General features: G+C 38.4%; 1 protein-coding gene across 1 annotated transcript; it reads right to left on the bottom strand.

Moving 5' to 3' along the window:
* Window positions 1-3,363: 3,363 nt before the first annotated feature.
* Window positions 3,364-5,625, bottom strand: FIBIN (fin bud initiation factor homolog). The gene has a single exon (XM_044059794.1). The coding sequence runs from the start codon at window positions 5,100-5,102 to the stop codon at window positions 4,485-4,487; it is 618 nt and encodes a 205-aa protein (XP_043915729.1). The 5' UTR covers window positions 5,103-5,625; the 3' UTR covers window positions 3,364-4,484.
* Window positions 5,626-13,812: the final 8,187 nt, after the last annotated feature.

Here is a 13,812-nt window from a genome sequence, read left to right as displayed (position 1 = left end):
GTTATTTGTCCTTATGATACTCAATATAGTTTACAGAGATTTTGTACCACCTAGTTAACCGTGCTTGTAAACAGTGGCACTTAAAGACGTCTGGCATCTGCATGATGTGATCTAATATAATTCACTACTCTGATAACTAAAAAAAGCTATTTCACTATTGCAATAAAACTGCAAGTGTATATTTTTCTCAGAGTATGTCTTCACAATTTATACAGACAAAACTGTACTAAAACCTGCACTGCCATTTTTAAATATATTTTAAAAATCAATGCATTAGATGCTAGCAGATCCAATATATGGAAATCCCTCATGTGGCACAGATCTATGACTTTAAATATTTATTTAGAAGATTTACTTGACATCTCCATATATGCTGTGTTAATCTGTGCCCAAATCCTTTCTGTGGTTGTCATCTTATATTATTAATTCTCGCTGTATTTCAAACTTTGCAAGCTGCTGCACTGTAGAGTAATCACACCCTTTCTGCTTTCACTTCCAGTGATGGTGGCGTTTTCTTTTCTTAATTTTCAGTGGTGCATTTGCACTGTAAGTTCAACAACACATGACACATATGATATCCTTTCATATTTTACCATTGCTCATAAGGCATGTTCTTGTTGTTGCTATAAAAAATGCATTTATCTGTCATATTTCTACTGCTTACCTATCTAGAATGATTTTAAAATAGTTTGCGGAGTATGTATCTTATCTATAATCTGCATCACCCACTGTTCATAGTCTATTAAAAATCTCAGCAGTGCTTTAGCATTATATATTTATATGCAGTGCTTTAGCATTATATATTTATATGCAGTGCTTTAGCATTTAATGCAATGTAATGACTTAAGTTTTAAGCACAATATTACATCATGGCCACACCCTCTTTTTCAGTAAGCTTATGACATATGACAAACTGCTATAATAATGCTTGCATTTTTCCTGGAAAAAAGTCTGAGCGTGGAATATTTTCTTTAGTTTATTAAGTAGGTTACTTTTTTTCTCCCTCTTTTCTGGCAGTGGATGGCCACATAGAAAGTGTCTGTCTAAGGTAACCAAGAGTCCATAATTCAAAATGAAATTTCATGTGGTGGATTAATTATTTTGTGGATGTGATATGTGAATCTTAGATAATCTAACAAGACTGAGAAGGACTGCATACATGCATAAACCATTGGTGACAAAGAGTGGCTCTGACTATTACGGTTCCCTTTTATTCTAGTTTCTGTTTTCACCTGTTACATAAGGCTAGGATCTGCTCATGTGGTGTAGACACAGCTAGCACAGCATTATTTACTTTATGTGCATTTCTCAGGGTATACCTTATTATATCATGTGCCCACTGCAGCAGATTTCTAGCTTTGTAGTTTTCAACTGAAAGTATTTCTTTTCAAAGTCATTGTGATACAACTTTTCTAGATAAATATTGGTGCCTACCCCCACTCCAGAAAATGAAAAGCAATATGCAACCATTAAATATAAACTTAGAAAAACAGATGCTTGCAGTATATGTGCTAGAAAACATGTTTTCTAGCATTTTTGAAAATTTGCATAGCGTGTTCTGTATCCAGACTGTAGCAAGAATAATTGTATCTGAAATGGATCAGAATTTCAAAAGCAGATATAATGCTTTCTCTATCCTGCCACATATAAATTTTAATATTGTCTCATGTTCACACAGAACTTGGATAAATCGCTTTAGCATCAGATGCTGTTGTTTCTTTGACAGACTTAGAATGCTGATGTTGTAAACATGGCATTATTGGGTATAGAACAACATTTTGTTTGTATCTGTACTTATATTTCTTCAGAGAAAATGGTTACTGATCCATATGTGGACATGTTTTTATGGGATTTGGTAGGCTCGACTATATTTGAATAGTAGGTGGGGTATGTAACATACCTGAGAAGTAATACAGCATGCTGCATGAGGGTTTACAAGGTCATAAATAATATGTAATCCCTGGTTTCGCAGTTCCCTATTCAGTCCTCTTTTTTTCTGTCGAAAAATTTACTTTAGCCACAAGGTCTCCCCCATATAGCTTACTGTATCTCTCCTTTTAGTATCACTCAAACACACACACACACACACACACACACACACACACACACACACACACGCAGATATATTGTTGTGGAAGTCTTAAGCAGTACTTGTAAAATTGAAGTAGTGGTCCTCAAACTTTGATAGTGTAGGATATATTTCTGCAGTTGTTCCAGAATCCATGCTTCATTATTCAAAAACTTGGGATTCTACCACCTCAAACTGATATACTCCATAACAGTCAATCTCATATAAGAATACTCTTTTGACAATGGTTACAGTCAGGTATATCAGTCTTGTCTGCAGTTATGTTAACATGCTCATATATAATGTATTAATCTTGGCAATTATGTAACTATATTTTTCCTCTTTATGAACTTTGATATGGTTTAATAAATATAAAATAAAACAAGAAAGGTAAATGAGTCTAATCAAATAATTTAGCCAGACATTTTCACTGGTTATCCCCAAAAAGCAACATTTGTATGTAGTAGCCCTTCATAGTTAATGAATGAATAACAATGGAAAAAGCAAATAAGCTCTAATGACATAGCCTAGCTGCTCTGCAATAATTGCTCATGACCTCCTTTGCAGTCATGGAGCCTGTGACTCACAGAGATATAAAGAAACAGTAATCTTTTTTCTATCATAATACACTTCATGGAATGCTTTAACCTTTCATTTGATACTGACATTAAAATGGATGATTCTACTCTTTGCTGCTTTTATAGCTTAGCCTGGCACTAATGCAAGACACAGAACACTGACAGAGAAAGAAACAGAGAGTGCACACAGCATTATATTATATAACACTGAAGCCACTACCTAAAGCGATAAACATCAGCTAAAACTTAACAACATGTAACAAAATTCTTTCATTTTCATACACTGTTATATAATCTGAATATGTAACACCATTGCTAAACAGCCTATATGGCTTTTGTAAATCATTTGTGAAACAACAGTTCAGGTTATGGATCTTTTTTCTCTCATAATGAAAAGTAAATTGCATTTGTCTACCCTCTTATTACATCTCCATAAAGTGTAATGAGTAATCCAGCATATACCTCATTCGCAGTACCAGTCTAACTTTGAGTGGCAGATCTCCTTTCTGGTTGATGAAGTATAGCAAGTTACCCTTAATACCAAATCATCACCCATAACAGGACTTTTTTCATCAAATCAATGCTCATGCCCATTGCCCCTCTACCAATTTCAGACCAGCAAGGGGCAAACTATTTATTTTCTAAAGGGAGAAAGACTGGACTTGTTACATTGACAAATTGTGCTTCATGTCAATAAATGTAATGCACCAAATAAAAGAAAATTAAAAATGATTTTAATATGAATTTATGATAATACTTTTACACAGAAAAATGCCATTACATGTTCATGTATATATAAAATATTGCTTTGTCTGCCTGCAGTACAATATCTGTTGTTTCAATGATATAGCACTGAACAAAATGTAAAAATAAATGGCTATACATTTTCTTTTCATTGTCTGTCATTAAACTTAAATGAGAGTCATATAAATAATAACTATAGGATGTATTTATAAGAATGTAACAGTTTAATATGTACTACTCATTCATTAATGATACTGTGAATTACTGTTCTAAGAGTTAATGCTTATGGAAGCTACTTCATAAAAACACACAAAAGTCCATTGTGGACTAAAATAATAAATAAATTAAATCAAAACACCAGCTGAGGGTTGCACTTTGTTTCATAAAAAGTAAAAGTGGCGTTATCATTCATAAATACGGAAAACTGGGAATGAGTTATGTTTTCATTGTGTATGAACTAAATACTAAACAGCTGACATTACGTTCTAAACTAAAGAAAAGAAGGATGGCTGCAGCTGGACTGACTATAAACAGTACTTTGAAGCATGTCCATAGTCTTTCTCATTGGTCCTTTAAGAGAGAACGAATTTCATGAAAAATAGCATAGGACACATAACTGGAAGAAGAAACAGAAACTGGGCATTAATGCAATGTAAACACTCAGATAACATTTCAAAGGCGCAAATACATCTAGCCAAGTGGCCCCTGATAAAGCTACACTGTCTGAAAAGTAGTTATTTATTGTATATGCAGGTTCTACAACTGCTGTATGCTAACAAATGGTATGCCTTCAAACTGAAACTATAGAAAACATCTGCATATAGTGAAGGTTTATGACTTCAAAAAAGAAGAGCACGAAATAAAATTCTTGTTAAAGTGAGGAATATCCTAATTTAATAATTATTTGATGGAATACATATTTATCAAAAGGTACCTTAGCAACTGCCAGAAAGTCATTTTGCACTGAAAGTATGTGTGTTCAGATTACTTTCTGCCTCAGTAATGTCTGATGATTTTTTCTTAATTCAAAAGTAAATGCAGCTGATGTAATTTCTAATGCATAAAAAGACATAACGTTGCTATTGCTTAATATTCTATACAATTAAATACTCATTTTTAAGTCTGCTTAGCCTGATTCCATGGCTTCTGATGATTACAGAAAGAAGTTCATGTTTGTCTTTTAAGCCACTGGAAATTTCTATAGCTTCCTTAAATACTTCTCTTGTCCGAAGCATCATATCCAAAAAGTCGTCATTGAGCTTGTTTTCTTCTTTGACTTCACTGTCTTGGCTTTGCTTGAACTTCACCTCTAATTCTAATAATGACTTGTCAGAATTGGAAAAAGCTTCTCTTATCTGAGTTGTTTCCCTCCTTAGATATTTAATGTAGCTGTCTTCCCCATCCAGGTCATAAGAGATACTTTTTGCGACACCCTCTAGCACTCGATCTGCATCTTCCACTTGTCGTTTGATTATTAAATAATCTTCTTTCAGCAGTGCATCCCGATCTGGCTCAATACCACATTTTCTGTTATCGGTCACTTTAAAAAGCATCTGGCATTGTTCCGGGTCATCATTTTCCTCATAGTATCCATCAGGAACAAAATAGTGGTGAAGAGTTCCATTTGACATCTCTGGGTACAGCGTGCCCTCAAAGAAACCTTGACCCAGACTGCCTACAATCCCAACACAAAGCAGTTTAAGTCCTAACATAATTCTTCTGATGTGGACTACTAGAAGACCTGAGATAATTCTTCTTAAATTCTGTAAACAGCCTTAATATGTTAAAAGTACCCAGTACAATTCTCAGCCTCTTTTATACTTGTTACACATCTCACCTCTTTCATGGGAAGATATGCATTTTGTAAGTCCCTGGAAACTTTATTTTCCTGACTTGAGAATATAGAATGCCACAGAGTTGAAAATCCAAAGTGTGGTGTATATATTCCTACCTGGATAAGGATTTCAAGTCTCTTAGAGAAAGTGTCCTCTCCCAGTTTTAAAAAAAGGCTCTGTGGTGCCTAATCTGAAACAAAAGCCTTGTCGAACATGCCGTGGGAAGGTTTGTGTGTTTCCCTGCAGTTGTTTTTAGATTACAGCTTCAGTAGTTGTTAAGAAACATAATGTTCTGGCTGTCAGTATGCTCCGTTTGTCTTTGGCTTGCAGTGCTATCCAGCATTTACGCTGGGAATGCAGGGACTTCTCCTGCCTAATGACATAGCTGGTATGTCGGTGCTCTCAAATTACACATGGATTTCATCACTTAAAAGGCAAGAAGCAGTTTTTCACCAATGCTGCTTAGCAGTACCCTGTCATTAAAGTCAGTATCCTTAACTGGACATCTGCTGGCCTATTAGTCTGAAGGAAAAAAGAAAGAAAAATAAGCTTTGGAGGATGTTGACAAGACTGGTATTTCTTTCATGTGGGTCAGATTTATCAATATGAAGTTCCTAGTGGCAGTTTAGACTACTATCACAGTAGCAATGCTTATTAAAGAGAATAAAATACGCATTTTATATTTCACATTTTACATTACCAGCATGCTTTTTCACTTCTCATTTCTAAAATGTTGTGTGTAGCGTCCATGTTTCTCTTTATGTATTGTGGTTACATGAGGGGGGGATGTGAATCCTCAGCACTGCATTTTCATACTTACTTTATAATACAGCTTTAAAAAGTCCGTACAACCCAGACAACTATAATGATAACTCTAAGGATATTTTCAATAAGGCATTGTTTCGGCAGTACAAAAGCTTCCTGAAACCAATCCCCCTACTATATGAATGAAAGAACTAGTCAAAAAGACCTGGACACTAGTAATCTAACCTTTCCGCAGAGGTTGGGGGTTGTTGTGCTTTTTCCTCAAATTTGTTTGTTTTCAAAAAGGGCTACAGTAATGCATCTGTAAGAGCTCCTAAATGAATCATTCTACCAAAATATTTTTGTCCTGTATAATAAAGTAACATGCATAATGTGATGAAAGAAATGTTCTCTATATTAATATAAACTTTAATTTCCCCCTTCTGGTGTCGTTACTATATAAAGCTGCAGTTTGCATTTGTATAAGCAGTAATCTGCAAACATAAATGGACTACTTTCAAATAAAATTATTTGAGTAATAGCAACCCCTCTTGGGATCACAATTATATCTTGAAACTGGTGACACCTTGTGGCATAAGGACTTGCATGCCCCAGTGAGTGTTTATTATATATGTATGTATATATATATATATATATATATATATATATATATATATATATATATGCGTCTACTTCTAATAATCGAAAGACCACTTACCTGAAACTGAATTTACCGAGACGGCAACACCAAACTGTTAATTTACTGAAATATCATACTACTGAATTATTTACCAGTATACACTTGGCCAACACTGAATGAAGAATCACACTGCAGTATGTCAAACCCACCAAGGTGGGGGGCTGCAACCCCCCAACTAAATATACTTACTCCGGGATTGCACTACAGTGGGGAAAAGCCTAAGGGCAAATGTCCTCATGTTGGCCAAGTACATATGTTCCCTGTTAAAATATTCAGTAGTGTGATCATTCGGTAAATTAGCAGTTCAGTGTTGTCATCTTGGTAAATTCAGTTTCAGGTAAGTGGTCTTTTCATTATTAGAAGTAGACCCATAAATATATATATTAACAGTTGAGACTGAGTTCCATTTTTAGTAGAGGCCCAGGAGCACTGTCTACTTTAATGACCTGGTCAGAATTGAACAATAAAAAATGGAGACTGAGTAAATCAAACCTAGGACCACATAATGAAGAATGCTAATATGTCACAACCTTAATCGTCAACACTAAATTAACAGATAAATTGCAATACAGCTCTGTTTTCCAGATACTGTTTACAAGGTTATGTTCAAAAAGTTGTCTAAGATGAGGGGCTAGAAAAAGCATGATCCATTTGAGCTCATTTGGCTTCAGTTAAAGAATCAAAAATCCTTGCTGAGAACAAAGACCTTGGAACCAACCTCTGTCATCAGGTAAGTAGCTCATATTTACTGATAAATTCCTGGTAGCAACTGAACTATGTAACTTAGTCAGACTATCCCTAAAAAAGCAGCATGTAGGCTAGCCACATGCAGGGTGAATGATATGCGCTAGTTGAAGCAGGGCAGCCTAAGATGCATCAGAACATCACAGCAGTAACTGGCTTTTGAAATCTAAAATGATACCTCACTGCTGACAAGTAATCAAAGCTTGTATGGTTAAAGAGTGTCAGCTAACCATAGTTGGTCTTACCTCAACACATGCAGTAATGGTCCTGGAAACAAACTTACTGATCAGGGTTAGTCTATTCGTGGCTTTAGAATTTCCATCAAGTGAAGTCTTGGGTAGGTTTAAGTTTAATTAAGGCGCTGTGCTAGTAATGAAGCTTCTTCCTGTAGTCAGTGGTACACAGTTTTATTCCTTCAATTTCCATTTGACTACTATGCGACTCAGAGCAAGTTGTTTAACTCGACAGTTCTCCTAGGTCATCACTGAAAAGGGACGATTGTGTCCACTGGGCTTATCTAATTAATAGGGTGATTAAAAAAAGTTGTCAGTACTTATGGTAATAGCCCTTAATGGTCTATCTGGTGGAGAGCAGCAGTGAAGGAAGTTATCAAGTTAAAGGGAGCAGCTTTCTGTGCAGTGCTAGCAGAGGAGCCCTGGATTCGACTGAGCGGTGCTCATGGTTCAGGAAGGCAGTAGCAGCAGCAGCAGTGGCAGTCACCAAGGCAAAAAGCCAAGCATAGATGGAGGCTATTGAGACCAGAAGAAATACGTTTTGTTGTCTAAAGGAGGTCCTCACAATCATCTGGTGTCTTTCTTTTTTTTTTTTTTTTGGGGGGGGGGGGGTTGCCAAGCTCCCAAGCAATGCCAAGCTGTTTTCAGCATGAGTAGAGAAATGCTTATTTTAGCTGGAATATTGTTATGTCATAGAAGGAAAACTTTGATGGCTCGAATCCAGTGTAAATACACTTCTCTGAGGAGGCAGTGTTAGAAGCAGCTAGAGAGACTATGAGTTTCTACAGATCAGGTCTCTGCAGCAGAGTCATAGCTTCCTTTTCTTCTGCCCTGCACAGCTCCTCACTCTGACTCAAAGGACCAGAAAAAACAAGTCTTCTGCTCTGACCTGAGGACCAAAAAATATGTTAGTTGAAATACCAAACATGAAAGACTTTCAGCCATGACCGAGAATGCAGTGCCAGCATTCATTTCTGATTGCAGGTAATGCTCTACAAAACACGGAGTTTTGAACCACTTCAGCTCTGACCACAAATGTAGTACTACCAGTTGATACTCATCTGACAATCATGCCCCCGACACCTTAAGCTAGAGCAACTTTTGCCATTCCATTGCCCTAGCTACATGTCTTTGCAGAAATTAAAAAAAAAAATAAAAAAATGCTCATTTAGCTAGGCTGCTGGAAAGGATGATATCCCAGTGGAAACAGTGAAGGTGCTGAATATTGTTCAGGTGTTATGGCTAAAGTGCCCTTCCAGTGCTGCAGGCAATGCCGAAACAGTAGGGTAGTGGTCCCAATTTTCAAAACAGGAAGGTGTGTTTTAACTATAGAGGAATCATGATCGTCCTCCATCTTGAGAAAGCTTATGCCAGGGGATTGGAAAAGACACTTCATCCAATAGTTGTGCAAATGGTCCTGATTTCAGAAGAAGAATGTTGATTTTGCCTTGGCCATGGAACAATGTATCATCTTACATGGATATTGGTTGCATACAAACTCAAATTCAGCTTGCTGACATGCCTGTAAACAAGTAACATACAGCATACAAATTAAAACAAATGAAAAATAATCTACAGGTGAAAACTACAAATGGATAAAAATAAGTAGCAAGGACAATAAGTGCACTGATAATAGAATTATATACCCCAAAATCAGTCTTCATGAATACCAGAAACATTTTATCAGCATCTCCCATCTGTATACGTTATTTTGTGACACTGCTCACTCCTACTTCCATACTTCTGGAACAAACCTTATGATAGCTCTATATATATATATATATATATATATATATATATATATATATATATATATATATATATATATATATATATATATATATCTATATATATATATATATATATATATATATATATATATATATATATGGGTCTATTTCTCTTTATCAAAGAAACCCTTCGAAAAAGAGAAGTAGACGCACACTTAGTGAAAGTGGACTTAACCGAAAATGCACTTATGCGAAGAAACCATTAAGGAACACTGAGGCGCCAAAGCACACTGCAGTAGGGAAAAGGGAATTTACCTGTTTCCCCACTGTAGTGCGATCTCGGAGTTGGTATATTTAAGCAGGGGTTATGGGGGTGCAGGGGGGCTTGCCCCCCTGCAAAAACATTGTTTTGGTGTTTCTTAGCAGTTCGTTGAACCATTCTTCACGAAAGTGCACTTTCGGTTAAGTGCACTTTCACGTAAGTGTGTGTCTACTGTTCTTTTTCGAAGAAGTGTTTCTTCGATGAAGCACAGTAGACCCATATATATATATATATATATATATATATATATATATATATATATTTTTTTTTTTTTGTATCTAAACTGTCTCTTAACCTGCTTTGCTTCCTAACCTTTAACTGCAGTATTAACAATTTCTCCCCTATCTAGTTCTATACCTCAACTCCATTTCTTTGAATTTCGAAGCACTAATTACTTGATTTGTTATCTATCTGACAAAACCACTAATACACCTCTTCAAATGCTCTGTGTTCAACATCTAGTAATGCATAAGTATCTTTTAAACTGTATAAGTTGCCTCTGCTTTCATATGAATGCAATTTAATTAGCAAATGGATGTGTAATTGTTAATGCATATTATTTAATGTCTACTGACATATAGATTCATAGGTTCATAGGTTGATACTAGGCTATCTGCCCTAGGCCATTTATAAGTCTAGCCAGAGTGTGTTTGGCTTTCACCACCCTTTTAGATTAGTTGATGTGCCTCTGTATAGTAGGTCACAGAAGATAGCCCTTTTAAGGTTAGTTTACTGTGCCTCTGTCTAGTAGGGACACAGAAGAGATCCCAGGGGTAAACCTACAATCTCCCATCCACTCGTCAAGATTTCTCTTGAAGAGAGTCATTGAGGGGCTCTGCCTAACATGGATTGGGATTTTGTTCCAGAGTGAGGGGAGCCTCTGGGATATGAATCTGTCCCTCCAGTATGTCCTATTTATTTCTGTGCTGAGGTTTAAGTCCCTGGAGCGTGTAGCTCTAAGGGATTTGGATTTCCTGAGGTGGAGCATGTCCATTAATTCTGGGTTGGACATGGCTTTATATGTCAGGCACAGATAGCCTCTGAGTAGGCAGTAAGCAACTGAGTAGAACTGGAGTTTCTTTAGCCTAACTGCATAGGGCATCTGTTTGAGTCCCTTGATCCTCTTGGTGAGGTACTTTTGGGTTTTTTCCAGTTGCTGCAGGTGTTGGGTAAGGTACATCCCAAATGAGGCACTGTATTCAATTATGGGCCTGATGAGTGATGAGTAGAGTGGCACAATGACCTCTCTTGATCTAGATGTGAACCCTTTTGTGATAAGGTGGGCTATATAGAAGGTCTTTTTAACCACTTTGGCAACGTGATTGTCAAAGGAGAGATTGCTATCTACTTGGGTCCCCAAATCCCTAATTACTTCTTCCATACTTAATGGATTACCACCTATGTGGTAATTTGTGGGCACTTTGTTTTTCCCAAAGGGGATGGCTATACACTTTTTGGCATTTAGCTTTAGGCCGTGGCTCTGGCACCAGTTATCTGTTCTGTGAGACCCTTTTGGAGGATGCTTGTGTCAGTCAGTGAGTCGATTATGGCACCCAGTTTGCAGTCATCTCTGAACTTGGTTAGCCATAGTCCTCCCATGTTAGCCTGTACCTCAGAGAAATATAAACCAAACAAGAGAGGTCCCAGGACTGAGCCTTGTGGGACACCACTTGTAACTGGTTTAGAGTCTGATATGGCACCTGCAATTCTGACCATGTGGGTTCTATCCCTGAGCCAGTTTGCAACCCATCTTGTGACATAGGGGTTGATATTTAAGCTGGTGAGCTTATTTATGATGCCCGAGTGGGATATTGTGTCGAAGGCTTTTGCAAGGTCCAGGTAGGCTGTGTGGACTACCTTCCCTTCATCTTTGGCCTTGGTGACTGTTTCAAAGAAGTCGACCAGGTTCAAGAGGCAAGATCTGCCCTTAACAAAGCTGAATTGGGAAGGATCCAGTGTTTGGAGGTTCCCAATGTCTTTGTTTATGAGTTCCATGATGATACGCTCCATAGCTTTGCAGACCAGGCTAGTCAGGCTTATAGGGCGATAGTTTCCAGGGTCTGTTGTGGCACCACCTTTGTGGAGTGTGACCACTGTTGCTGTACACCATTCTTTGGGTACATATCCTGTAGTAAGGCTAAGATTGAACAGTGACTTTATGTGAGGGTTCAGTTCTTCTTGGAGCTCGTTTAAGACACAGCCCGGGACACCGTCCGGTCCCATTAATGCTGTGTTTTTTGCTTTGGAGAGGGCAGCTCTCACCTGTGCATCTGTGATGTTAGGGAGGCTACACTCTGTTGGGATAGACATTTGCTCTTTTTGGGGGGGGGAGTTTGCACTGAACCTGTCTGCCAGGATGTTGGGAATGTCTGTGGGTTCAGTGTATCTTTTGTCATTTTGCACTAACTCAGAGCATATCTGGGAGTTGCCACCCAGGTTCCTAACATAACTAAGAAGGCGTTGTGATTATCTTTAGTGTCTTGTGCAATTTTTCTTTCAAAGCTGGCCTTAAATGATTTTATGAGGGATCGTAGTTTCTTGCTAGTACTGATCAGAGATGCTTTCCCTTTTTGGGATTTTGCTCTGTCATGTAGTAGCTTCCTCCTTCTGTTGTATAGCTTATTTATGGCTGGGGTCCACCAGACAGGTCTCCTGCCTTTGGAGGAGTGAATCTTGGTTTTATTTGGGATAGCATGATCCATGCATTCCTGTAGGTGTCCATAGAATGCATTTGTAAAGGATTCTGCAGTTTGGGCTGTATTTTCCACTGGCCTGGGGGCTTTGAAGGATTCCACCTTGGTTTTGAGAAGTGTGAAGTTTGCTTTTGAGAAGTTCTTCACCGTGGTTTCCTTGGCTGGGGGTGGGGACGGGATATGGATGTCCAGTGAGATTAATTTATGGTCAGATCTTGCCAATGAGGGGTATGCCTCTGGTATGGAACATAGAGTCCCCATGTTGGTGATGATCAGGTCCAATATGTTTTCCCCTCTTGTGGGAGTGGTGACCAGTTGTTCCATAGCATTTGAGTTTATAAATTCTAGGAACCGTTGGGCGAGGGTGTTGGGGCTTGAGTAATGCTCCCAGTCTATCTTTGGGTAGTTGAAGTCACCCAACATAATGGTGTTTGGAGAGACCTTCATATTCTCCAGTGTTCTCAGGAAAGCTGAGTGGGGTTCCTGAGTTTGGGAGGGTGGTCTGTAGCAGGCTACAAACTAAAAGGCAGTTTTGCTCACTGTTAGTTGCACATGGATGGTCTCCGATGCTTCGTGCAGTGCCACTAACCTGGAGGTGTGGGTATCTTTGATGAATATGGATACTCCCCCTCCTTTTGTAGTTCGGTCCGAGTTTTGGGGCCGAAAAGCATGGTATGAGGTATAACCTGGTACTGCTGGGGTGCTACTGCACAGATATCGATATTCTCCATACTGAGGAGAGCCTCCAGTGCATGCATCTTGAGGTTTAGACTTCTGGCGTTGAGCAGCATTACCCTTAGTTTCTTTTTCTTTGTGTTGTCTATGGACGTGGGTTTGTCTTTTGAACCTTGCCTAAAAAAGGCACTATGGGGGTGGCAAGAGCCTTAGCCAGTATTTGAAAGCCCAGGGGTGACAGGTGCAAGCCGTCCCTAGCAAAGCAACGTGGCTTGTCGAGCATGTCATCCCAGGCTGACAGACACTGGATCTCCTTTGAATGACACCAATACTTTAGCCAATTGTTAAAATTGATAATTTTGTCTTTATACTGTGGCATCATTCTTGGTGAGGGTAAAATGCTACTCATGGTCAGGGTCATACCGACCTGGGCTACATGATCAGAGAGCTCCTCTATGTCTCTTTTCATGTAGTCCAGGGAGGTACGTCTCAGGTCATTCAGACCAGCATGGACAATGACGGAGTCATATTTGTACTTGCTTTGGAGTGACCTGAGTGCTTGTGTTATGTGGCGGATCCTGGCACCCGACAGGCAGCTTACAGTGACCTTCTCCTTGTTCAGCCTGGTGGGTGGGACGTCAGTGTGTCTGACAATAGAGTCACCTATTACAAGTGTATTAGGTGTGTTGTTTAGCCTTAAGGGCTGTGACTGTGTGGCACACTGACTTTGTGAACTATGTGATACG

The sequence above is a fragment of the Protopterus annectens genome, chromosome 17.part0 (genome assembly GCF_019279795.1).
Source record: "Protopterus annectens isolate FY-2018-M chromosome 17.part0, PAN1.0, whole genome shotgun sequence".
NCBI classification, from domain to species: Eukaryota; Metazoa; Chordata; order Ceratodontiformes; family Protopteridae; genus Protopterus; species Protopterus annectens.
This window is presented reverse-complemented; position numbering and strand designations above follow the sequence as displayed.